Source organism: Elephantulus edwardii, unplaced genomic scaffold, assembly GCF_000299155.1.
Source record: "Elephantulus edwardii isolate Elephantulus edwardi_28Jun2011 unplaced genomic scaffold, EleEdw1.0 scaffold00245, whole genome shotgun sequence".
Lineage (NCBI taxonomy): Eukaryota > Metazoa > Chordata > Mammalia > Macroscelidea > Macroscelididae > Elephantulus > Elephantulus edwardii.
The window spans coordinates 984,563-1,008,939 of record NW_006399995.1 but is presented as its reverse complement, the minus strand read 5'-3'; the positions used below and the strand labels follow the sequence as shown (position 1 = coordinate 1,008,939).

The window sequence follows — 24,377 nt, the reverse complement described above, 5'->3', positions numbered from 1 at the left end:
TCAGCACTCTGTACCTGTACTGTATACAGCTAATATGTAAGTCAATGATTCTGCAAAATTAATCAAATATGTATTTAAGAAAAAATATAACAATGACTTATAAACTGTGAAGGAGGAAATGTTCTCAGACTACTAAAGCATCCTTGGATGTTATTAAAAAGAAGCATTTTTTTTAAAGACATCTAAGTTCATCTAAACTTCACATAAACATACTTGCTGTTCAAAGTGTGTGGATGGATTAAAAATAGAACCAAACAATTTCTCCAAGGGTGACTGAAGAGCAATTAATTCATGAAGTATCACACCCAGGCTTTCCAACCCGGGAAAAGTCGGCTGAGGTTTTTCGGGTCCATGGCCTGTTGTATGAGCAGGTTCACCTGGCCACCCACACTCAGCACGGTGCCTTCCTCCACTCCCTTCAGCTTCTCTTGTAGTCTCATCAAGACACGTTCAGCTACTTTGTTGAAACTCTGGTCAATATCACTAATGACAAAAACACAAAGATTTTAATGATGTAGCACAATTTAAACGGCCTGGGGGAAAAGGACATTTAAACAACTGACAAGTCCTTCCTACAATATTGCTTACCTGAGGTTTCGTTTGCATTCTTGATCATCTGCATTCAGAGAGGAGTTGAGTTCAGTTTCATCTTCTGGCCTCTGCTGTAAGTACAAAGCTTTCAAAGGATTCATAGTCCAGTCAAAGAGAGGATCATATAGGAGGACCTAAATCAAACAGATCTATTAGAACAATATGTGTTTTGAAGGTATATTTAGAAATAGAACTAGTATTATAAAACACACAGTCCAATCACATGGCTATTTACTGTGGTTTAGAGTGGCCTTCAAACATATCCTCAGTACCAGTACAATGCTCCGGGCTGCTTACGCCTTTAGCCCATTCTTAATGCACAGTTGAATGGCCTCCCTTGCTCCTGCTCCCTGACTGGGCAAACGAAATGATTAAAAAAATGTAGTTCTTTTCTTCTCTTTTCACTCTTTACCAGTGGTTTGGGGTAGGGGTACTGGCTTTGAACGCCCTAATTCTGTGGACTTTTCTTAAGGTCCATATTAGGTTGGAGGAGTCAGAGAATGCAGCAAACCGACTGAGACTTTACTCTTAAACCAAGCTCTCCCCAAGCTTCTTAAGTAATAAAGTTGAGGGAGACTTTTCGTTTCCATCTTACTCCTGTGGCTCTACCCTCCCCCCCCCAATTTGTACTGACATCTCAATACAAGTTTGGGGGGGAGGTATAATGTCTTGAAACCTCCTTTAAAGCCTTGAGATTTGGTGCTATGGCTGAGATCTTGAGGAGGAGACTAGGGATACTAAAATAACTGATATGGCCAGAATAAGTAGCTTTAAGTCTTAATGTTTATTCCTACTCCTTACTGCCTCGGGGCACAACCAACTCACAGCTGGCTTTCCACTGGCTGTCCAGGCTGTAACTCACACGGGAGGAGACTGCTCATCAGAGGTGCTGGTGGATCCGCACAGCCAGACAGGCACAGCCTTTGTGTTAACAGTACAACTCCAGGGCCACCACAGCTCCCCAAGCAAGGTCATTTAGGGTAAGATTTTTCACCCTGGCATTTCAGGGAAGTTGTAGGACCTTTTTTCTTCTTCTTTCTGTTTTTTTTTGGGGGGGGATGTGTGTGTGTGTGTGTATGTGTATGTGTGTGTGTGTTTTTAATAGGCCTTAGTAGTAAGGTGGAATACTTTGTTGTTATTGCCTTTATTGTGCTCTCAGTAGGTCCTCATGCTAGAAGTAGAAAATGCCTTTAGCTAAATTTTTTAGATTCTAGGTCAAGTGCTCAATCAGCAGTATTAAAATTTGGCCATTTTCTTACAAAATGGTTTAATACGGTTGTCTAAAATGCTCAACTCTAGAGTGACGAACAAACCTTACTTTCTTGTATAAATTAAGTCCTTAATTAACATTGTTGAGGCATCCACATTATGATTTATCCTTACTCAGGAATGCTGGAACACAATAATGTATGGCAGCATAAAGGAATAGAATTTGAAATGAGAACTAGAAAAGGAGCACATATGCAGCTTTGACAGTAGCAAAGCCTTGGATTTAATTTTTCAGCATAAATTTGGACCCATTTCAGAGTCATCATTTTTCATTGCCCCCCGTACCTTAAAGCAAAATCTGTGTTGTCACCACAAGCTCAAAGATCTATAAAGAGGCTTTGTTTGGTTCAGAAAGAAGGGCACAGGGCTACCAGGAGAGATGGTGAATGTCATTCCCCTGGGGACAGACAGTTTCTTCCACTTATTGAAATTTCAGTTTATATAATTTCACTTTTACCAAATACTACATTGTTATCTGGTTTCACTAATGCAAAGAAATCTGAAGAGGATTTAATCTTGTACAAAAAATGGTAAGATTCAAAGCTAGCAGTGAGCCCGTGCTTTGCAGCGTGCTGTCAACGAGGTAGTGGCAGTGCAAGCCCCAAGCAGCAAAAACAGGAATCAAGTGCTCCTACCAGGGAGCTGCATTCGGCCCCGGGCTGCCATGGCTAGAACTGTGCCTGCAAGCACGCTGTCTTTGATTTCATCTGAGCTGAGAGATTACTTTTTGGGTCGGTGATTGCTCAAATGTTTTCCCATAGAAATTGTAGCTGCATCTTCGTTTTGTACCATTTCAGCAAATTTAGGAAGAATTTTACACTGCACTTGTGAATGGTGGTCAAACCTGTACTCCTTGTATAGCCCCAGTGAATTAAGACGGTGGTTCTCAATCCTGGCTGCATAACAGAGCTATCAGAATCTAAATTCTGGTTGCACGGAAGGTGTTCTGTGGGGTGGTGGTGTTTTTTGTTTGTTTGTTAGTTTGTTTTTTGGCACCAACCAAGAATAAAAATATTTTGCCCCTCCCAAAAAATTTGGTAGCTGATGCTTTAAAAAAAAAAAAAAGTACTAAAAAACTCCAGACCAGCAACAGAACTCAAACTCACTGCTGTCGAGTCAGATCCGACTCTGTCTGAGGCTGTACGTCACCCAGGACGAGCCTGCTCATCTTTCTCCTGTGAAATAGGTGGTAGTTTTAAACTGGGTTAAGCAAGAGCACAATTCCCTTTTATCCCACCTTCTAATGTGCAGCCAGGTCCAGAAGAACTAAGCTAAAATCAAAGCTGGAGGAATATAAAGGAGGTATGCCTACTTGCCTCCTCCGTGATTCTTTGTGGAAGAAACCCTACTGATCTCCTGCCCCACACACTCCTTACCAGGTTGGTTAATGACTCTCACAAGTATAAAACTCCTGCTTGGGTAGAGCTAATGCCATAAGCGCTAGACTTCTGTTTCGGCCCAGGGTCATTATGAAACAGTGACCCTGATTAAGTCTGTATGCTTGGCAGGCCTGAACCTGTCCTCAGGCAGGCTGTCCAAGGTAAGGCGGCACCGCGGCACCAAGAGAGTGTGTGGAGTAGCTGCCCGCCTGGCCCCCTCCTAAGTCACGGTCCTCCACCCTCCACCTGTCTAACTGGTTCTAAACCTGAGCAGGCAGAAGAAGGTATCATTTAATAATCTCTTTTAACCCCAATGGAAACTATTCTGATAACACCACCATAATTGTTATTTAAGAAGTCAAAGTGTTGATTTATGTATTAAAGACCAGAGATTCCTTGTAATACATTCCAGGAAACCTGAGGGCCCTGGAGGTGTTTCTAAACCAACACTTACTGTGTGAGAACACTCAGCTGTGTAGCCCCCGCTCTCGTGCTGCCCAGTGTCATCCCACCTCAGGAAAGTGAAAGTGGTCCTCACATCGGTGCCCCCTCATGAGAGACAGTTTATAGAATAAAACATTTCCTTATGCATTTACCTCAACAATGGTTAACAGTGTTTCCTGAGAGTTTCTCATGACCTCCATGGTTTTCTCACAGCATCTACAGAATTAAACACATTATAATTACAGATTCTGTTGCAAACCAGTATGTTTTGAGTGCTCATGTGTAGAGTATGCTGACACTATTGGATTGTGTTTGATTTTTTTGTTTGTTTACATTAAACCATAGTTTAGATGAAAGAGTACAAGCAAATTTTCTCATGCACATTTTTGTTTCAGGACATGGGCTGTAATTCCTTTTCTGGCATCTTCTCTGGGTTCCCTGTTTCCTTCTGTCCTTTATTCTCTCCCTTTCTGTCTTTCAGCTGTTTGGGCAAATACTTTCCTTTTAGTTTTTCATACAGCTTCTATTCTTTGAGGAGTACATCACTCTCTGGTACCATTATTCATTTTATCGGCCTGTCTATTGTCTGGCTGAAAGTTGACCTGAGGGTTGGTTCAGTCCCAGCCTTGAGAAGTACTTAAGAACTATTATCTTGGGAGTTCCACAGAACTCTACCAGACCAGTACATAATGTTTTATTTTGTTCTAGGTATTTTCCCCTCCCTCTTCAGTATATTCTATTGTAATCCTGATCTTCAATTGTCATTCTTGTGAATAATTCTCAAATACTCTAGCACAATGACAAAGTAGATTTTCAATAAATGTTTCTGAAATAATTATGAATATATAGATATGAGTACTCCATAAAGTTAGCATTTATAAGAGCAATACCACTATAATGACCCTCCATTGCATTTCCAAGGCTGTAAATCTTTATAGGAGGAATGGCTGGAGTATTCAAACTGTAAACTTCTCAGCACACTGACACATTATAAACTATGCAACTCAGGTCCCTTATAAGGATACCAGTACCACTAAAAAACATTTGAGTTTTAAGATTATTATGATAGTCATTAATCTCAGTAACAGCAGAGTATACTAACTCAACAAAATATGAGATAGCAAGCATATGTCTCAATAAAAACTGTGTACATAAGAATTATGTTGAAAAAAATTACAGAGAACTGTAAAATTCTTTCAGTAAGAACTTATCATAAATATCAAACCAAGTATGAAATATAATCTCACCCAGACACAACAGCAAAGTTCAAAAGGACAGCAAACAACAAATGCTGGTGAGGTTGTGACACCAACAATCTTCTGCCCTCTCTTACCTTCTGAAGACACCCTCAACACCAGTGATGCCCATCCCGTCCACAATATCCCTGGTCAGTCTAAATGGAACGGTTTCCGGAGTAGGAAGAATTTTACCCTGTTCAAAAGCAACTCCTACATTTAAAAAAAAAAATATAATATTAGGAGATCTCACAGGCCATTTGTTTCCTGCCCAAAAGGCAAAATAAATTTTGAAAAGGCATGACTACTTCCTAAACCACTTGCCTCTGGAAACTCTAGGAACTCTGAGAAACAACAATAGTTATAGAAAGGCTTCAGGTCTTTTGTTCAAAGGGTTGCTAAGAGTCATGCTTGACTGGACAGCAATTAACAACAACAAATTTTATTAGTAACAGAACAGTTGTTTTTCCTGACACAATTAAAGATCTCTAGATTACAGAGTGATTTTTTTCCCTTTATTGAGATTTTAATGAAAGTTTATAAAGAACTTGGATTTCCATTCATTCATTGTTGCACATTTTCCTCCCCCTTCCCCCGCAACGGATGTTCACTTTTGAATTTGGGGGGGAAAAATCTTTCATTGTTATACAGTTCCACATGCCCCCGCCAGTCTACTTTTACTATACAGCTCATATTCTGGACTCTTGGCATGCAAATAATATCTAATCATATATTCCTTATATATGGTTCTCTCCCTTGTCTGTTTCAATGCCATGTACATTGTTTATCTCCTCTTTTCTTTGTTTGTCCCCAACCCCCATGCCAGTCCTGTTTTATAACAGTGGCGTTATGCAGTGTTTGCTTTTTGTGACTGAGAATATTTCACTCAGCATAGTATCCTCCAGGGTCACTCATATGTATAATAATTCATGAGCTGTTTTTCAGTGCTGCATAATATTCCATTGATTGAATATACCATAACTTCTCTATCCATTTGTTTGTTGATGGGCACCTAAGTTGTTTCCAACTCTTTGCTATTGTGAACAAAGCAGCAATAAACATGGATGTGCATAAATCTACTTGGGTGGCAGTTCTGGTTTCTTTATGGTAAATTCCCAGTAGTAAAACTGCTGGGTCAAATGGTATTTAGCCTTCCATAGTGGTTGGGCCATTTCACACTCCCACCAATAGTGAATAAGGGTTCCAGTTTTCCACACCTCTCCAGCATTTTTTGTTTGCTGCTTTGTTGAATTTTGCCATTCTATGGGGGTAAGATGATATCTGATAGTTGTTCTGATTTGCATCCTCTTAGAGCTAGGGATTTTGAACATTTCTTCATGTGTTTGCTCACCATCTGAATGTCTTCTTTGGTGAAGTGTCTGTTCATATCCTGTGCCCATTTTGCAACTGGGTTGTTTATCTTGTGGCATACAGAGTGATTTTTAAAAGATAAAGTAATGACTGATAGAATTTTAAATGTAGATGTCAAATAAATGTACATTAATTATATTATTACGTTTTATCTTGAGAGGAATAGAGATTCATATGCAGTAGTAAGAAACAGAAGGCTCATCCCATGGATCTTTGTCTAGTTTCCCCACTGGATTCCTCTTACAGCACCGCATTACACTCGTGCATTGCAGGTAAAAGTGAAAAAAGGTGCAGTAGCTAAAGGAAAAAGTTAGATAGTCCTTTAAAAAGCTGAACAAAATTAGGAGCAATTCTACTTCTGGATGTAAAACCAAATGCCTACAAAGCAGGAACTCAAAGATACTTGTACAGTAATGTTCACTGCAGCACTGTTCACAATATCTAAAAAGTAGAAACTACCCAAATGTTCTTCAGCAGATAAATGAATTAACAAAATATGATCTGTATACATTTGTTGTTGTTATCATGTACCATGGAGGCAGACCCAGAGGTGACCTTCCAGTGGGTTTTCAGAAGCAATTTAGTGGTATGGGAAACTGCCCTTCTTTCTCTCATGAAGCAGCTGGTGGATGTGAATCATGTGCCTTCAGGATTGCAGCACAGATTCTTACCACTAAGTCACAAGAGTTCCCATGTATAAAATTGGTTATTATTCAGGCAGAAATAGAAATCAAGTGATGGTACATGCTACACATCATGGATGAACCTTGAAAACAAGCTGAGTAAAACCTGCCAAACGCAAAAGGACATATGGTGCATACCCCCACTTCTACGAAGAATACAGAACATGCAAATGAGTGAAAGGTTTGAACTGAAGGGAGACTGACTTTCTGATTGTTGTTAAATGCCATCAAATCCCTATGAACGAAAGACCTGAGCACTTGTGTAACTTTCACCGTTTCTCCAAGTTCAAAGAGTTTCTGTAGGCAAGCAATTTTGGAAGTGGATGCCACTTCTGCTTCCAAACTTGTTTTAATAGGGAAGCTCCACCAAACACTGTCCACCATGGGTAACCATTATTGCATTTGACACACCAGTGTCACAGTGTTCAGCTTCACAGCAACCACAAGTTACCTCTGTACAGCAAGTGGACAGACAAGAGCTATACCACTTAGAAGAATGATTAGGATGACAAAAAATTTTGCCAGAATAAATTTAAAAACAAAAACCTATAGTATCAACATTGATAAAATAAAGCTATACTTTTATAGTCACATACTTCTATTTCACTCCCTCATTCTTAACACTTCTGAATTTCAAGTTCTGTATAAATGAAGTCATACCCTTTCCATACCTAACAAGATCACTCCAGTCCACGTGATGTCTCAACATTGCTTCAACATGCTACGTTTTCTTTATTCCTTCCCTCAAATCAAATAGCTTGTTGTCTAGACTTTTCCTTTTTTCCTTTAAGACTTAGGCACCACAATCTCTAATAAGTTTCACTCACTAGCCCAGAGTTAGCTTCAATATTTATTAATTTGGTAATATTCTGAGACAACTTTTCTTGATCAAACGTTTGTTAAATGAACTAAAAAAATATCTTTTTCAGTACTTACCCAAATCTATATGTACAAGTTTGGCTGACTCTTCATTTATCAAGATATTTTGTACATGTCTATCACCAAGTCCAAGTATATAACCAACTGGAAAACAGAAACAGTGATATCATCATCTAGATTTATTCAGCCATTAGTTCAACTACTACTCCTACCAAGTTTACGATTTTTTAGTAGTTTAGACTTATAATCTGTTATTTCTAAGTGTCCTCGAGTTGCCTGAAACTCAAAATCACCTCCATGTGCAACAGCTCTGAAGCCTCCCCTGTCCTGAGCCAGTCCACTGACTTTGACATACCCACGCCCATTACCCCAGTTACTATGTCAATCCACCTCATCTGGGGCCTTCCTTTCCTACACTGTCTCTCCACCCTTCAAATCATGATGTTCTTTCTCCAAGAATCAGTTCCTTCTGGTCATGTGCCCAATATATGAGACAGGGCTTCAAAATCCTAGTCTCCAAGGAAAAACTTGGTTTCATCCTTTTCAAGACAGACCTATTTGTTTTCTTGGTAGTCCATGGTATGTTCAAGACTCTTCTCCAGCACCACAAATCAAAGGCATTGACTCTTCTGTCATCATTAGTCACTGTCTCACTCTATGATGCATAACAAGTAATTGCAAAGACCATGGCCTGGGTCAGGCACACCTGCTATTGCTGTTTCTCAGTCTTCTGGAGAGGTTCCTGATAGAAGATTTACTCAGTCCAATTAGTCTTTTGATCTCCTGGCTGCTGGTACCAAGAATGACTTTGGAACTGTGCAATCTGAAACTGTTCACAGCTTCAATATCCTCTCCATCCATCATGATGTAGTCTATTGGACCAGTGGTAAGAATCTTTGTCTTCTTGACTTTGAGATGCAATCCATACCAAAGGTTGCATTCTTTGATCTTCTGCAACAAATGCTTCAAGTCCTCCTCACTTTCAGCAAGGAAGATTGTTTCATTTGCATAAAGCAGGTCTCCCTCCAATCCTGATGACACATTCCTCTTCATAGAGTCCAGCTTCTCAAATAATTTGCTCAGCATACAGACTGAGTAGGTAGGGAGAGAGAATACAACCCTGACACGCTCACTTTTCAATTTTAAATCATGCAGTGTTCTCTGGTCTGTTCTCAAAACAGCTTCCAGGTCCAGGTGTTGGTTGCGCATGAGCACAAATAAGATTCCCATTCTTCTCAATGTCAGCCACAGCTTCTTATGATCCAGAGTGAAACTGTTCACCTTTCCCGAGGATGAATTCATACTTTATGAAAAGCACTTCTAAGGCCTGTCTGGTGGTGCCAAAAGCCCAGTAGGTGTTAAAGAAGTTGGCAATGTAGGTGGTGTTACTATCTCTGAAGGCAGACACCAGGGGCTCCAGTAATGCTTCCAGTGTAAAGAGCTTGTTGTCCTTCCGAGTGGGGGTTTTTGAGTGTGGCTTCTGCACAGAATCATTTCCACCCTTCTTGTTCTGACAGTCAACTGAATTGTGGGTTTGAGGATAAGAGTGCAACCCAGGTCCAGTTCCTTGAGAAATGTTCTCATTATGTGAATTTTGGTGGCTGGAGCCTCTGGAAGTCTGTGTACCACAAAACAGCATCTTGCCTCCTTGAGCTTCTTTGCCCAGCTGAGCTGGACAGGAGGTGTTCCTTTGTGAGTGGGTGCCTGATTACCAGAGTTCTGAATTCTATTGCAGTTAGGAAGGAAATAACTTGGATACTTTTTAAAAAGAAATATGACTGCTTCAGTGGGTTACAGCATAGAGTTATGGAAGAAGTGATCTTTACTTAAACACCAATGCCACCAAACACCACTGCTATTCTTGTTCTCATATTCTAGGATTCTCTTAATTACCTTATTGAGCTCTCTAATGTCTTAAAAAAGCAAAAAAAAAAAAAGCCAAAATAGGTATTATACTTGGGATATTTAACTACATATTACAATTCGTATGCCTCAAACAAAATTCTATTAAAAAGAATCAATGTTTGGGAAATACCATATTATACATATTCTAACCAAAAAGCACAAATCAAAGGAAATAAAAATAAAGAGTTTTCACAGGTTTTATTATTTTTCAAAGACAAAATTCTCATTAAATGATATACTGAAGAAGAGATCATATGTCATACTTGCTATAAAGCAAAGAAAAGCAACCATGTCATTTCCCCATCTTGGTACAGGCCACCACCAGCCCCCCAATAAGCAGAATATAGGAAAATATGGAATCTAGTAATGTTACCAATAGAAGATGTGGCCACACTGCGAGTATAAGCCAATCGTTTCTCAAACCAAACAGCTGGGTCCAAGAATTTTTCCATGCAGAAATAACGGAAAACTGGCTGGAAATTCTGGCACACATCCATGAAGGTATTGTATTTCTCTTCAAAAGACTTCTTTTGTACATCCTTTAAACATACCATAAAAAATGTTTTCACATTATGTGTGTGAAAGTACTACTATACATAAACAAGATAATGTTTACATACAAGAGATCAGAGTATGGTCAGGAAAGATATTAATTATTGTTGTTGTTGGTGTTGATTGCCGTCCAGTCGAGCACGACTCATAGCAACTCTATGAACAAAAGACCTAATGCCTTTCCATAACTATCGTCATTTCTCCAAGTTCAGAGACTTTCCAGAGGCATGTGGTTTAGGAAGTGGATGCCACTCCTGCTTCCAAACCTGTTTTACAACTGGGAGCTCCATCAAACACTGTCCACACTGGAAAACCATTCTGGTATTTGACACTCCAATGGTACAAGGTTCAGCATCACAGCAACCTAGGTTACTTCAGACTGAACACTGACATAAAGAGTGATGTACAAAAGTGGAAGAGGGTTCCTCCAGCACTAGTCTCATTTAGTTCTGGTTAAGTGTCATCAAGTCAAATATGACTAAGAGTAAGTTTTGTACAAAAGAACTGAACTCTGTTCTATAACATTTCACTATAACTAACATTTCTGTACATTTATAGAGTTTAGAGTCTGTGGAGTTTCCAGAGGCATATAGTTTAAGAAGTGGATGCCACTTCTGCTTCCCAGCATAAATCAGGCTGGAAGCTCATCCAAACATTGCACATAACCTACTGAATTACAAGTGTTATTATTCCCTGGATGTTTTCCTATTATATTACTCTTATCGAAAAGAGGCACAACAACAGTGATTAATATATTTAACAGAATTATAATTTGAATGGTCCAATAAATTAGGTGAAAGTAAACACAAAAATGACAAGGGTTGCTCAGGAGCTTTTCAGACGGTATCAAAGAGCCAGGAGTGTGACAGAAAGCAAAGGAAAGGAGAAAGAGTAGAAAAACCATGGGCAGACGGCCAAGCAGGTGACACTCCTCAGAACCCTAGTCATTCAGCACCATCTCAAAATAGAGGCATGCTTCCAGATGGTGTGAATTTAGTTTCAGAGCACCAAGTAAAGCAAGTATCACAACACAGCTAGTCTTAATGAAGTTTTGGTTTCCAAGTGCATTTACAAATTATCTTTACACCATACTATAGTCAATAAGTACTACATACTGTAGTCGATAAGCACTGTGAAAGTGTATGAAATATGAAAATTGTCGACACATGACAGACACAGTAATATAAAGTGAGCACACAGTGCTGGGAAACTGGTGGAAGGCTTGCTCGATGAAGTGTGCGGCAATCTTTAATCTGTGGAAAATGCAAATATCCATGAGGCTCAATAAAACAAATTCTTCCTTACAGGCTGCTGAGGCAAAGTTCCTCTACTTCAATGGGTTCAACGCTCATCTATACGTATGATGACTTCCAAACATTTTTGCTCAGTACCATTTCTCATGAACCTACCTGCTGCTGTTCATTAGGAGAAAAGATGGGGTGATCTTGCTCTGGAGAAGACTGTGTACTGCTGGTGAATCAATTTCTGTAGGACAAAATCAAAGTGACCCTGCAGAATAGGACTGTCTCATCTTTTTTTGGTGCCATGGCTGCCAAGTTCAAACCATCAGCCTTTCATTAGCAGCTGAATGCCTTAATCACAGTGCCACCAGAGTGCCTTAAACACTGTAGCCTAGGAAACCCTCTTCTATCATTCAGAGTCACCATGATCCGTAACTGACATGACGGCACACAAGCCACTATTCTCCATCACTACTGTGTAGTTTCCGTGCAGAAGCTTCCCTTCAAGCCTCCAATTGGCTTTCTCAACAAATAACCCACATTATTGTCAATTATCTTTCTGTTGAAAACGTAAATTTTATAATACTCTCCTCCTCAACAGTTCTCTACTACCTACAAGATAAAGTACAACTTCTTAGCATTTCAAAAACCATGCATTTTTGGACTATTTACTCCACTTGCATCTTATCTACTCCTTCCCAAATACCAAATCCATGTTCGTGCCTCCATCTCTCTGTGTGTTCTTTCTGCCTGGAACACCAATTTACCAAACAGCTCAAACTCCATCTCCTCTATGAAACCTTTCTTGAATCTAATCATCTCCAAACCGACCCCAGATAAAAGGAACCACCGGTCTCTTCTGTGCTTTTGTAGTCTCTTCTGCAGCCAGAATGCCATTACCATGCCTGTGACACTGTTACAATTTTTTTAAGTCAACTAACAGAAAACACAAAAGGATAAGTAAACAGATTCTGTCATTGGACAAGGTTCAAATCTTTGTTCAACAATGCATTAGCTGATTGATTTAAACAAGTTAAGCTTTCTGAGTTGCTGTTCATCTTAAAATAGGAATAATCATGATGCTAATTAGTCACACTGCTTATTTGCAAAGTCTCTGTACAGAACATAGTAAACAGGATGTAAATACTGCCAGGTGGGTGAGTAGGTGAATGTCAGAGCTGATGGACAAAAGAGCACTGAAAATCTTTGAAAACTATTTTGTAATTTATTTGTTTTGTTCTAGTGTTTTGTTTTGTTTTGTTAAGAATTGCTTTATTGGCAAGAAGCTGCACTGCAATTCCAGAGGTACGCAGTTCAAATCCACCAGATGCTCTGCTGGAGAAGGAAGAACAATCTCCTCCTATACCAGTCAGATACAATTTGACCATGCACACACACAAAATAATAAAAAATAAAATAAAAAAGAATTGCTTTATCCTAAACAGGAAATAAGTTAGCATACAGTGCATAGTGTTTTGAGTGTATTTCTCACTTGACAAAGGCTGACACTTTCAGATTAAATAACCTTTCTTTTTTATTCATAAATACTTTCACTCTGATGAATTTACTTAAGTATATTTACGCCTCATAAAACCCGAATGTTATTATATAATATTTGAGATGTTAGCTGTAATAAACAAATGAATAATCTTGTTTGTTCATAATGAATCAAAACCACCTTTTGAATGGCACGTACCATCATTTTCTTTAAGCACTGGTTGGCATTGAAATCCTTTGGCCTGTATCTTCTGTGAGCACCAACTTCATGGTTAACAAGAAATTCACCAATAGGGACCGTTCCTGTGCACCACTCAAGAACACCACTTCGCTGAGACAGGGGAACCACCTAAAGATGCAAGGGAAATACCTTTTGATTATCGAAGGCCATTATACAGCATTTGACAATCATTCAATAACTAGATGTACTATAAAACATTTTTTCAATCTATGTTAGTATTTCTCTGCTTACAGAAGACAAATCTCTTGCCATCATTAATAATTAGTAATCCTACTGGAGCAGAGCAGAATTGCTCCACCCAGTTGAAGGTTGTTCTCTTGACCACACAGTTCTCCAACACCACAGTTCAAAGGCATCAATCCTTTGGTCATCCTTACTCACGGTCCAGCTCTCAGCAGCATAGTAAGTGACTGAAAAGACCATAGCTTGAATCAGGCTGCAGTGCTGGAGAAGAGCTGAATATCCCATGGACAGCCAAAAGAACTAACAGCTACGTCTTGGAGAAGGCAGCCAGAGTGCCTCTTGGAGGAAGAGATGATGCTTTGTCTCACATACTTTGGACATATTGCTAGGAGAGGCTATTCATTCCATGGAGAGGGACATTATGTTTGAAAAGGAGGGACAATAAAGACAGGAAGAACCTCAACCAGGTGGACTGACACTGTGACTACAGCAATGGGCCCCAGTATATCAGAGATGATAAAGGTGGCACAGAATAGGCCAGGGTTCATTTAGATCTATTATTTATAGGGTCACTATGAGTTGTTCTTGACTCAGTAGCCCCCAACAACAATACAATCTTTTCGGCAGCTGACTGCTACATCTTTCTCCTGCAGTGACTGGTGGGTTCAAATGACCACAGCAGATTCAGCCCCTTGAATGTTAGGCCAGAAATGCACTTGCTGGGCCTCCACCTAGACCTAATGAAATAGAAATGCTGAGGCGAGAGCTCTGTTATCAGTGTTTTAACAAACCTTCAAGTGAGGCATGCTATAGTTTGATTTAAACAACATAAAAGACGCTGCCCTACACAGGAAATGGCACCGATCCTTGTGTTTCATTTTGCTCAGAGGACCTGTTAAGTTGGTCTGTTGGTTGGTTGGGCTTTTTCTTTCATGGTGGTGTGTCTTTTCTACATTGCTAATAAAAGTATCAGTCAATATTTCAAAATTCTATTAAAGAAGCTCTTACAAAATTGAAAGTCAAGGAATGCTATGTTCTTTCTCCTTGTTCCACACTAAGGGGTTTTAGATTTCTGTCTCTGAAGCAGCTCTATATTCTACTTTCAACTACAAAAGGGGAACTCTTACTTTAAAACTAATGTTTATAGTTAGGAGAAAAAAAAGACAAACTTATTGTGGAAAAGTAAAAATATACACAAAAGCAGATATCATTCATAATTCTATCATGGCTGAGGTGACAATTTTTAGGCTTATTCAGAAACAAAAACTCATACTTCCATACTAAGTTCTTCTGTATTTGTACCCAAATACTTGCTTTATGATTATTTTACAGTTTTATTGGCCATCTTACTTAAGGAACCATATCAGTTCTATTTCTAAAGCTTTATAAACTCATGACAATTGGATAAAGTCTACTCTCATTGCTTTTCTCAAAAATACTTTAATTCTGAGTATATTTTTCTTTCTTTTTTTTTTTTTCTCAATCCAAGGCAAGTTTAATATCCGGAACAGAAGTCTTCAGGGAGAGAGGAGGTGCTGAACCAGTCAGTGACCCCTAGACGTGTGAGCAGACCCGGCCAGAGGCCAACCCACAGGACAAAAGGCATGTGGCACCCTGTGGGTGGCTCGCTTTTTTCATGACAAACTTTTATTCATTTCTACAAGTGATAAAAATTGGATAGAAATTTTATTGGAATTTCATTAAGTCTATACATTAGTTTAAAATGTATTTGTCTTTTTCAATGACTTCCTATTTAAATCATGACACTTCTCTTTTGTCCTTGTATTTCACTAGTCTCTCTTGTTATATTTTCCTATTATTTGTTTCATGCAACTCTGCATGCTCCTATATTGTTTATTCTTGCTACATTTTCTAGTTTGTGAAAAGGGGTTTTTTCCCCATTATATTTTTAAATTACTCTAACTTGATGACTAGTGTTAACTGTTGCTGTTGTTGTTAGGTGCCATTGAGTCGAGTACAACTCATAGCAACCCTATGAACAAAAGATCTGAAAGCAGTCCTGTCCTGCACCATCCTCACTCTTCCTGACACTCGAGAGCCACTGCAGCAGTCACCTTGTCAATTCTACTGGTTGAAGGTCTTCCTCTCCTTCGCAGACCCTCCACCCTTCCCAACATCATGTCCTTCTCCAAGGAATAGCACCTTCTTGCAATATGTCTAAAATGTTAGGCAACCCTCATCATTCTTGCCTCCAAAGAGCACTCTGGCTGCACCCTCTCCAAGACATATGTATTAATTTTCTTGGCCATCCATGTAATGTTCAGTGCTCTTCTCCAACACCACAGCTCAAAGGCATCTATTCTTTTTCTGTCATCCTTATTCATTGTCCAGGTCTCAGATGAACAGCTAGTAATCGGAAAGACTATGGCTGACTAGTGCTAAGTGGGGTTAAACTCCTAGAACAAATAATCAACTGCTGGTATGTTCCATTTTGTAGGCATAAAAGGCTGGCACAATACTAAGTTTTGCTGCTTTTCCAGGAAGCACTGAATTAGCTACATATTTGTCTTAATTTATTCATATCCCTGCAGAACACGAAAATCAAACAAGCAAGAAAAACGTAAGCTAAAGAACGAACACCAGAAAGGATGTAGTATAACAAACCTATGGAAAACAAGACCTTCAAAGTCAGGGCTTACTGTTATTTTTTAAATTTAAGACATTCCAAATGGATATTTAATCTAAGGGTTAGTGATGTTGGGCTAGTAGAATAATGTGACTTGACAATTGTCTTTTCACACAAAATGCTGGAGGAAATGCAAATGAGTACATCTCATGACCAAAATTACAGATCCACTAGCATATCAATTATTCAACTTCTGAAAATCTATTCCAGACATTTATTTGCATTTGTGCATATAATAATATATGTTGACAGTTATTCATGGCAGCATTGTCTGCAATAGCAAAAAACCTTGGAATAACCCAAATGTTCACTGACAGGACTTGTACAATAATCTGTATACATATATACAACTATTGAAAAATGAAGAAAGATCTTGAAAAGGTCTAATTTATTGTCAAGTAAAAATTAAAAACTCTGGAAACATAAAAATGACACGTTAAAAAGACGGGTATGAGGGGATGATGCCGACAGTGAGTGAAAATAGTCCCCTTTTTTTGCACCTTCGTATATTATTTGGATTTTTGAGTAATGAAAACTACCTAGTCAAAAAATAAATTTAAATTTTATAAAGTCTGCTTTATGTGCCATAATCTGCATTGAATCAAAACATCGAGCAGCATACCAGAAATAGGCAACAAGAAACATACCATTGCAATTAACATCAATGAGTACTTTTTATTTTTAAAAAATAAAATAATAAAAGAAAAATAATACTGTAATGCACACCCATGTTTATCACACCTTTGTTCACAATAGCAAAGAGTTGGAAACAACTCAAGTGCCCATCAACAAATGAATGGATAGAGAAGCTTTGGTATAGTCATATAATGGAATACTACACTGCATTGAAAAACTAGGAACTCATGCAATATTATTCAAAATGGGTGACCCTGGAGGACATTATGCTGAGTGAAATACCTCAGTCACAAAAGGATAAATACTGTATAGTGCCACTGTTGTAAAACAGGACTGACATCGGGGTTGGGGTGAGACTGAGAAAGATGGGATAAATTATGTATACTGCATTGAAACAGAGAGAGAGAGAACTGGTTAAAAGGGATTTATGATTAGGTACTATTGTTATGGCAGGAGTTCAGAGCGAAGGCTACACAGTAGAGTGGACTTGATGGGATGGACTGTATAACAGTGAAATAATGTTTCTTTTACTTTTCAAAGAGAAGAGAGAACTGAGGAGGAGGGTTGGGCAGGGAGAAAAGTGCAACAATGAATGAATGGAAATCCAAAGTCTCTGTAAGTTTTCATTAAAATTAATAATAATAATAATAATAAAAGAGGAAAAACAAATACTGTCTGTATCAAGGCTAGAACTATGGCCTTTGGACCAAATCTGCTTCTATACAGAATATGAGCAAATGATATTTTAAAAAAAAATAGGTTTCTGGGACTGCAAATTAAGAAGAGAAAGAGGATACAATGGAAATCGTAAATGCCCCAAACAGCCAATGATGTTTACTATCTGGCCCCTCACAGAAATAACTGTGACCCTACGTCCAGATAATGGCATCTCTTCTATGTCTTGGTGAAGCAGCAGGAGTGCAGGCTAGTTACCTTATAGGTGCAGATAGTCAATTTCCTCTTTCTGGTTTCCGTGTTTCTCTGCAGTAATGTGTTACACATCTGGAAAACCTGCTGCATGACAGCATCTTGTCTCAGGTCATCTCGGCCCTTTAGAACAATCAAACACGAACAACTGAGCGTAGCTCATTTTCTTTGCATTATTAAAAGTTATTTGAGGAAGACAGTAAAGCACTCACCAACCAACCTGGGCATCTGCCTCTTAAACAAAAGAGACCTGCTATGTTTTTCACTAGAATAGGCTTTCATTTTGAGCAGGCAGGCCAATTTAAATTAAACAGGTTTCCCCTCATTGCATTTGTACTTAGACTCACTATAACACCCCTTCTTGAGGGCACAAAGCAGAAACTAGGTTGGAGCAGCACTGGCTCTCTCTTCTCCTCAGCAGAGGACAAACAGCACCAGGGGAGAGTCAGTGAAGGAGGAATGTCGATCCTTCGCGGTACTTTAACAAGCACTTAGCAGGGTGGTCAGTCCACTGATCCATGGCTCACGCCCTGTGCTATTCAAGGTGCTAAGCAACAACCAAAATATTGTTTTCAAAAGAAGCAAGGTGATTATTCAACTTATCGTGTCTGCACATGTTAGGAATATTCTTTTACTTCAGTCATTCAACACAATAATGGTCTTTTAGGAGACACAAAAAAAAGGAAACAGGCATTCTGGTTCTAGGAAATCAAGGTCAAAATAAAGCAGAAAAGAAATCTCAACTAGCATTTTCCTGACATGAAGTCACCAGCATTCTGAGAACTAGACCAGAGAAGGCTCACCTTGACAAGCTGCCTCCTTTCCTTGCCATCAGAGCCCACACAATCTATTATTTTTGGTAAATTTAAACCTCCGGCTAAACGAAATTCTGCTTTAAATGACTGTATGGTCACTAGATTCCCATATTCTCCTGTGGGGTCCACCTAATAAAAGCATAAATATGATGACAAGTTAGATCAATTATTTGCATTTAAAGAAAAAGAAATTATAGATGAGAATTTTAATTTGAGAGAGAGAAATGACATCATTTTCTTGCTTAAGAACTAGAGCTATAACTTTACTTTCTCCTTTAAATAAAAGAATCAGATATGCCATTGGAAACATTTTTAAAAGTGACATACAGACAACACAACTAACCGAAAACTCTCACTAGAGTAAAGACAAAAAATTAAAGCAGAGCCATAAGCTAATTGAAAAACCAGGACTCCGGTCTTGCTATTTACCGACAACAGGGAATAAAATTCCTCCCTAAAATACTAACCAATTAAAATCTGGAAAAGGAGAGAGGAAAGTTCTATGTTATAACCGCTAAATCTGGTACTTTCCTGAAAAGTTCTGTTAAATAACCTTGTTCATTATGCTGAAAAGATATTAATCTATATACTGAAGCTAAATTTCAACTCAAATAAATATTGTTTCAAAGTACTAAACTGCAAACTCAAAGGTGAGATTTATAATGTAATTAAAAACGACTATTTTCTCAACTATAATCTTATTAAAGAAATTCTTGTCAACATGGTATTTCAGTAGCAACAGCTAATCTGTACCAAACTACTAAACAGATCACGTATATAAAGAACTAATATTGTATATACCACAGTCAATGTAATGTATATAATTTTAAAAGCAGTATGATTATGAAATTTCTTGTCAAGTAAAAAATTAATCTTGTTGTAAGTACAAAGTCTTCTCTAGCTAATTATGACAGAGTCATAAGAGAAATGAAAAGTGTAGAAATGAAGACAAAGCTTTCTTAGGCATGAGAGACACTGGAGTATATCAAAGCTTGTACAAATAAAAACTATAGGTTGAACCATATGAAGTTGCCAATATTAACCAATTCTGACCTCTAAAAAATTTCTAAAGAGTCAACCTGATAAGGAAGAGCTTCATTTAATATAAAAACCATGACAGTTAGTGCTAAATTACCTTAATTTCCATGGTGGGGACAACAACATCTTCTAAATTCTTAAGTTTAGTAATTGGCTGATCTGTTGGAATATTTATACCTTCTGCATTTAAAAATAAAGACAGTTTAGTGACATCTGCTCATGAAGGACAGCACTGAAGTTTACATTAACACCAGCATATTCAGCAGATGCCACAAACCTTAACTTGGGTGTAATCTACGATTGTTGTTGTTATGTGCTGTCGAGTCACTTGCGACTCATAGCGACCCTATGTACAACAGCCCTAAACTCTGCTCTGTCCTGTGCCAGTCTCAGTGTCTCGATTACCCCAGTCACTGAATCAATCCACCTCAGAGAGGGTCTTCCTCTCCTGCGCTGTCCCTTCACCCTACTAAGCATGATGTCCCTCTCCAAGGACTGGTCCTTCCTTACAACATGTCCAAAGTATGTTAGACGGAGCCTCAGAATCCTTGCTTCCAAGAAGCTGCCCGGATTAACCCTTTCCAGGATGAATCTGTTTGTTTTCCTGGCAGGCCATGGTACCCAACCATATGTAATCTATGGCTATGTAATCCTTGGCTTGAGTCATGTGCACTTAAGTCTTTAATATCTTTACTCTTCAACATTTTAAAGAGGTCCTTGAAGTAGATTTTCTCTATGAAATATTTTTTTTTAATTTCTTGACCACTGCTACTATGAGGGCTGACTGTGGTTCCAAGCAAAATGAAACTGTTGATAAGCTCAGTCTTTTCTCCACAGATCATGATGTTGTCTATCAGCCCAGTAGTAAGGATTTTTGCTTTCTTGATGTTGAGATGTAATCCAAATTGAAGGCTATATGTAGTCTTTGATCTTTGGCAGCATTTCAGATGTATTTACTTTGAGCAATTAAAGTTACATTGTCTGCATAAAACTGGCTGTTGATGAGTCTTCCTTCAATCCTGATGCCACATTTTTCTGGAGGGTCAGTTATAAGTTGCTTCTGACACAACAGCAATGAGTGAATGAGCCAGTTAGCTGGCCCAGACTAGAGAGCATGTTCAGGCTGCAACTATTTGCAGAAACACCTCAACTATTTGCTGAAATGGATAGTCCATCAATTTCTGGAGCTGCAATTTTTTTTTAAATAGTATTTTATTATTTTGTTTAAAAAAACCAGAGAAGTCCCTCAAATTAATAAACTGAAATACTCCTCTGGTATATTTCATGCAGTCTGTGGGGAGAGCATCTTTGTGTTGTCAAATGGATCAAGTCAATTCTTGCCCTTAATATTATTAAGTGCATGGAGACCACCTCCTTTACAGATGTAATCACTGTGGAAGAAGAAGGGGGGGGAAAGTGGGGAGAGGGGAAAGGGTTGTGGGAAGAGAGGGCAGCCCAGGTGTTGAAATTTTAGAAACTGGCAAATAACCTTTTGTGTAAAATCTTTTAAGTTCAAAATGCAGAGAAGGGTCTTCTAACTATGCTTTTTGATTCCACAGCTGCTGCCATTTAAATGGTAATAAAGGACTTCTACAGTCAAAAAAACCCCAAAACCAGAGAATAAGGCACTCAAAAATACAAGTATACTTGTCATACATTTTTGCCAATGACTTGGGATTGCTCGGATTTCTTCAGTATCACTGAAAAAAAAAACAGTATCACTGGGTTTAGATCATTTGCTGCTTTCTGAAGTGATTCAGCATGGACCAAATCTTTCTGGTACAGTGAGATTCTCTATCTTCCTTGCATCTTTTTTTTAATGTGACCTGCATTGTGCAAGATTTTGTCCATAGACTCCATCAGCCCTGGAACTTGAGGCTGGAATTTGTTCTTCTGTTCTTTCACCTTGAAAAATGCCAAGTGTCTTCTCTCTTGCTTCTTTAATTCCGAGTCTTTGTACCCTTCATTATAATATTTTGCTTTGTCTTCTTGAGCTGCCCTTTGAAATCTTCTGTTCAGCTCTTATTTAGTCATTTGTCTTTTGCTTTAGATTCTCTATGTTGAAGAGCAAGTTCTGCATCTTAAGAATTTACACTGCACACAGATCAGCCACTCCTGCTATATTCTTATTAATGTGACATAGTGCTTTATTAAAGTAACTATTATCCGTTCTTATATTAGAGTAATAATATAAACATAAAGATGTAATTCTGAATAAAAAAAGAAACTTATTAAACTATAACACAGTTGTAAGTTAGCATTTCTTGAGTCTACTCGCATTACCAAATATTACAATTTATTCTAACTATTTAAGTAGAAATATCAAGAAATATTATGGCCTAAACTTAAGGCATTCCAGCACCTTTGGAAGGAATGACCATTTAGTTTTATAATTTTTAAGTCTTACAGCACAATGAATAACCAGTATCATTTTTTAAAAACGCCTCTGACTCTCAAAATTCTCAATTACTCTGGTACTCTAATGGGCTTGCCTCTATAGAGCTCTTTGAAACAAGTATTTATATCAAAAGATTGGCAGAGAATTTAAAGAATTCACACATTTTAGTGTAAGCAGCTGTCAAATCGGTCTTGGACTCATGGTGATCTCACATTCTGTAATCCACTGGGTTTTTACTTGTTGATACTTTGGCAGGGGCCTTTCTGCACAGACTGCCCTAGTTTAGAAGCCCCACTGACACCTGCTCAGTGACACAGGAACATGGAAACCTCCACTGACATGAGTGGTAGCTGTGTCTGGGGCACACTGGCTGGGATGTGGATCCACACCACTCACATAGAAGGTGACGATTCTACCACTGAGTCACCAATGCTCCTCCTTTAGTGTATTCACTAGTAGCAGTTGTATGTATTAAAAGTTATTAAGTGAAACATGCTGAAACAACTAGGTAAAAATAAAGTTTTTAGGGGAGCTCTGGTGGCCTAGTGGCAAGAAGCTGTACTGCAATCCCAAAGGTACATGGTTCAAATCCACCAGATGCTCTGCCAGAGAAAGAGGGATAATTTCCTCCTGTACCAGTCAGATTTGATTTGACGGTACATGCACAAAAAATAATAAATTTAAAAAAAAGTTTTTGATTCATGTGTGAACAATAACCATCAAGACTTCATTTTGCAATCAAAACCACTATCTGTATGTTAAAATATTTACATATTAGATTCTATAGTGGATATATCTCTACAAAGAATAATACAGTAAGACAATAACACTCATCTTTTCACACACATACTTCTCTGAGTCTTCCACTGAGAGGCATCCATGTTTGCCAACAGAATGTAAGCATCACAAAGTGCCTCAACATTTCTAACCATCTGAGGTCTCCTACTTTTGATAGTGCGTATTATTTTGTTTGCCGCTTCAGTTCGATCCTATTTAAAGAACAAACAAAACCAAAAAAAGCCATTATATGAGGAAGTTTTCAACATGTAAATGGAACTACAAATTAAAAATAATCAACTTTTGAATGAAATCTGTAATTAGTAGCTTCAAGAGTCAATGACTTAGAAGTCTTTTAACATTTTTTCTTCTTTGTTCATTGTTATAAAAGAAAAAGTACTACTGGTATTTCTGCTTTAGGAAATTGTCAAAATTTATGAACTAATTTTAGCTGATACCATACAAAATTATTTTAAACTGAATACTGCTAGCAATAGACATTAGCCTCACTGAAACTCAAGAAAGAAAGAAACTTAAGAAAGAAAAACTATCCCATTTCAAAAGGTAAGTTTAATTTGAATACCTCATCAAGCTGAGAGCTCTGTTTGGGTGAATTTTTGGTTATTCTACCCCTTCTTGCTTCTTCTGGTTTGATCAGAAATTCATCTTTATTTGCATTTGCCAAAGCCAGTATAATAAATAAAGTATGATGTGGGTGATCCATTGAAGTCCTAGAGATGAGCTGTCAGAAAGTTAAGAATAATCAATTTTATTAAAAATAAAAAAAGGAAAATTGACATTATAATGAAAACATTTTTTAATGACAAAAGAAAATGTCATTTCTGCCTTTAAAAAGGATAATACACATAACAAAAATGTTTTGCTTTTTTTATACTGTCAGTTTTTACAAAGAAAAGGCAGTATATACAATTTGTAATTATACAAAAGAAATGATTATATTTTTATTTTCCAGATTTACTCACATTATTGAGGACTTCATGAAATCCCAGGCCACCTCCCATCATCTTGGTTCCCATTCTAGCAGCCAACTGGTACATAAGAGGCAAAAATTTATAAGATGGGATCTTCATTCCAACTTTCTGGCATTCAAAAGCAAAAATACCAAAGGTAAGAAACAATTCATTTCAAATATTTTCACATCCAAGCAAATAAATTATTCAAAGATAACTTTACCAGCACAACTGTCAAAGGAGCTCTGGTGGCACTAAGATTAAAGTATTTGGCTGCTAATGAAAAAGTAAATATGAACCACAAATTGCTCATGGGAGAAAGACAGGCCATTTGCTTCTACAAAGCCTTAAACACCCTACGGGGCAGCTCCCCTCTGTCCAATACAGTTGCCGAGGTGGAATCGGCCCAGTTGCAGTAAGCAAAAGCATAGCTGTCTAGTGGTTGTTCATAAGACTTCAATAAGGATAGATGATAGATAGATAGATAGATAGATAGATAGATAGATAGATAGATAGATAGATGATAGATAGATGATAGATAGATAGATGATAGCTAGATAGATAGACAGAAAAATGATAGACACAGATATATTTTTATCCTATCTGAGAGCCTTTCTAATGCTTATTCTAGACTGCTTCACTGGTATGCCAAAGAATTTGGTCCTAAATATAATGGTATTCAGAATTATAAGATACTT

General features: G+C 38.0%; 1 protein-coding gene across 1 annotated transcript in view; it reads right to left on the bottom strand.

Moving 5' to 3' along the window:
* Nucleotides 1-299: 299 nt before the first annotated feature.
* ATM (ataxia telangiectasia mutated) overlaps nt 300-24,377 on the bottom strand; it is a 159,606-nt gene continuing 135,528 nt past the window's right edge. The window contains exons 50-62 of the mRNA XM_006899046.1: nt 23,692-23,808; nt 23,292-23,450; nt 22,782-22,920; nt 19,631-19,713; nt 18,484-18,624; nt 17,687-17,803; nt 13,246-13,395; nt 10,130-10,295; nt 7,909-7,995; nt 5,017-5,131; nt 3,836-3,899; nt 589-725; nt 300-483 (exon numbers count right to left, since the gene is read on the bottom strand). Of these exons, the coding sequence (XP_006899108.1) occupies nt 300-483; nt 589-725; nt 3,836-3,899; nt 5,017-5,131; nt 7,909-7,995; nt 10,130-10,295; nt 13,246-13,395; nt 17,687-17,803; nt 18,484-18,624; nt 19,631-19,713; nt 22,782-22,920; nt 23,292-23,450; nt 23,692-23,808 (1,659 nt within the window). The remainder of the gene's footprint in view (nt 484-588; nt 726-3,835; nt 3,900-5,016; nt 5,132-7,908; nt 7,996-10,129; nt 10,296-13,245; nt 13,396-17,686; nt 17,804-18,483; nt 18,625-19,630; nt 19,714-22,781; nt 22,921-23,291; nt 23,451-23,691; nt 23,809-24,377) is intronic.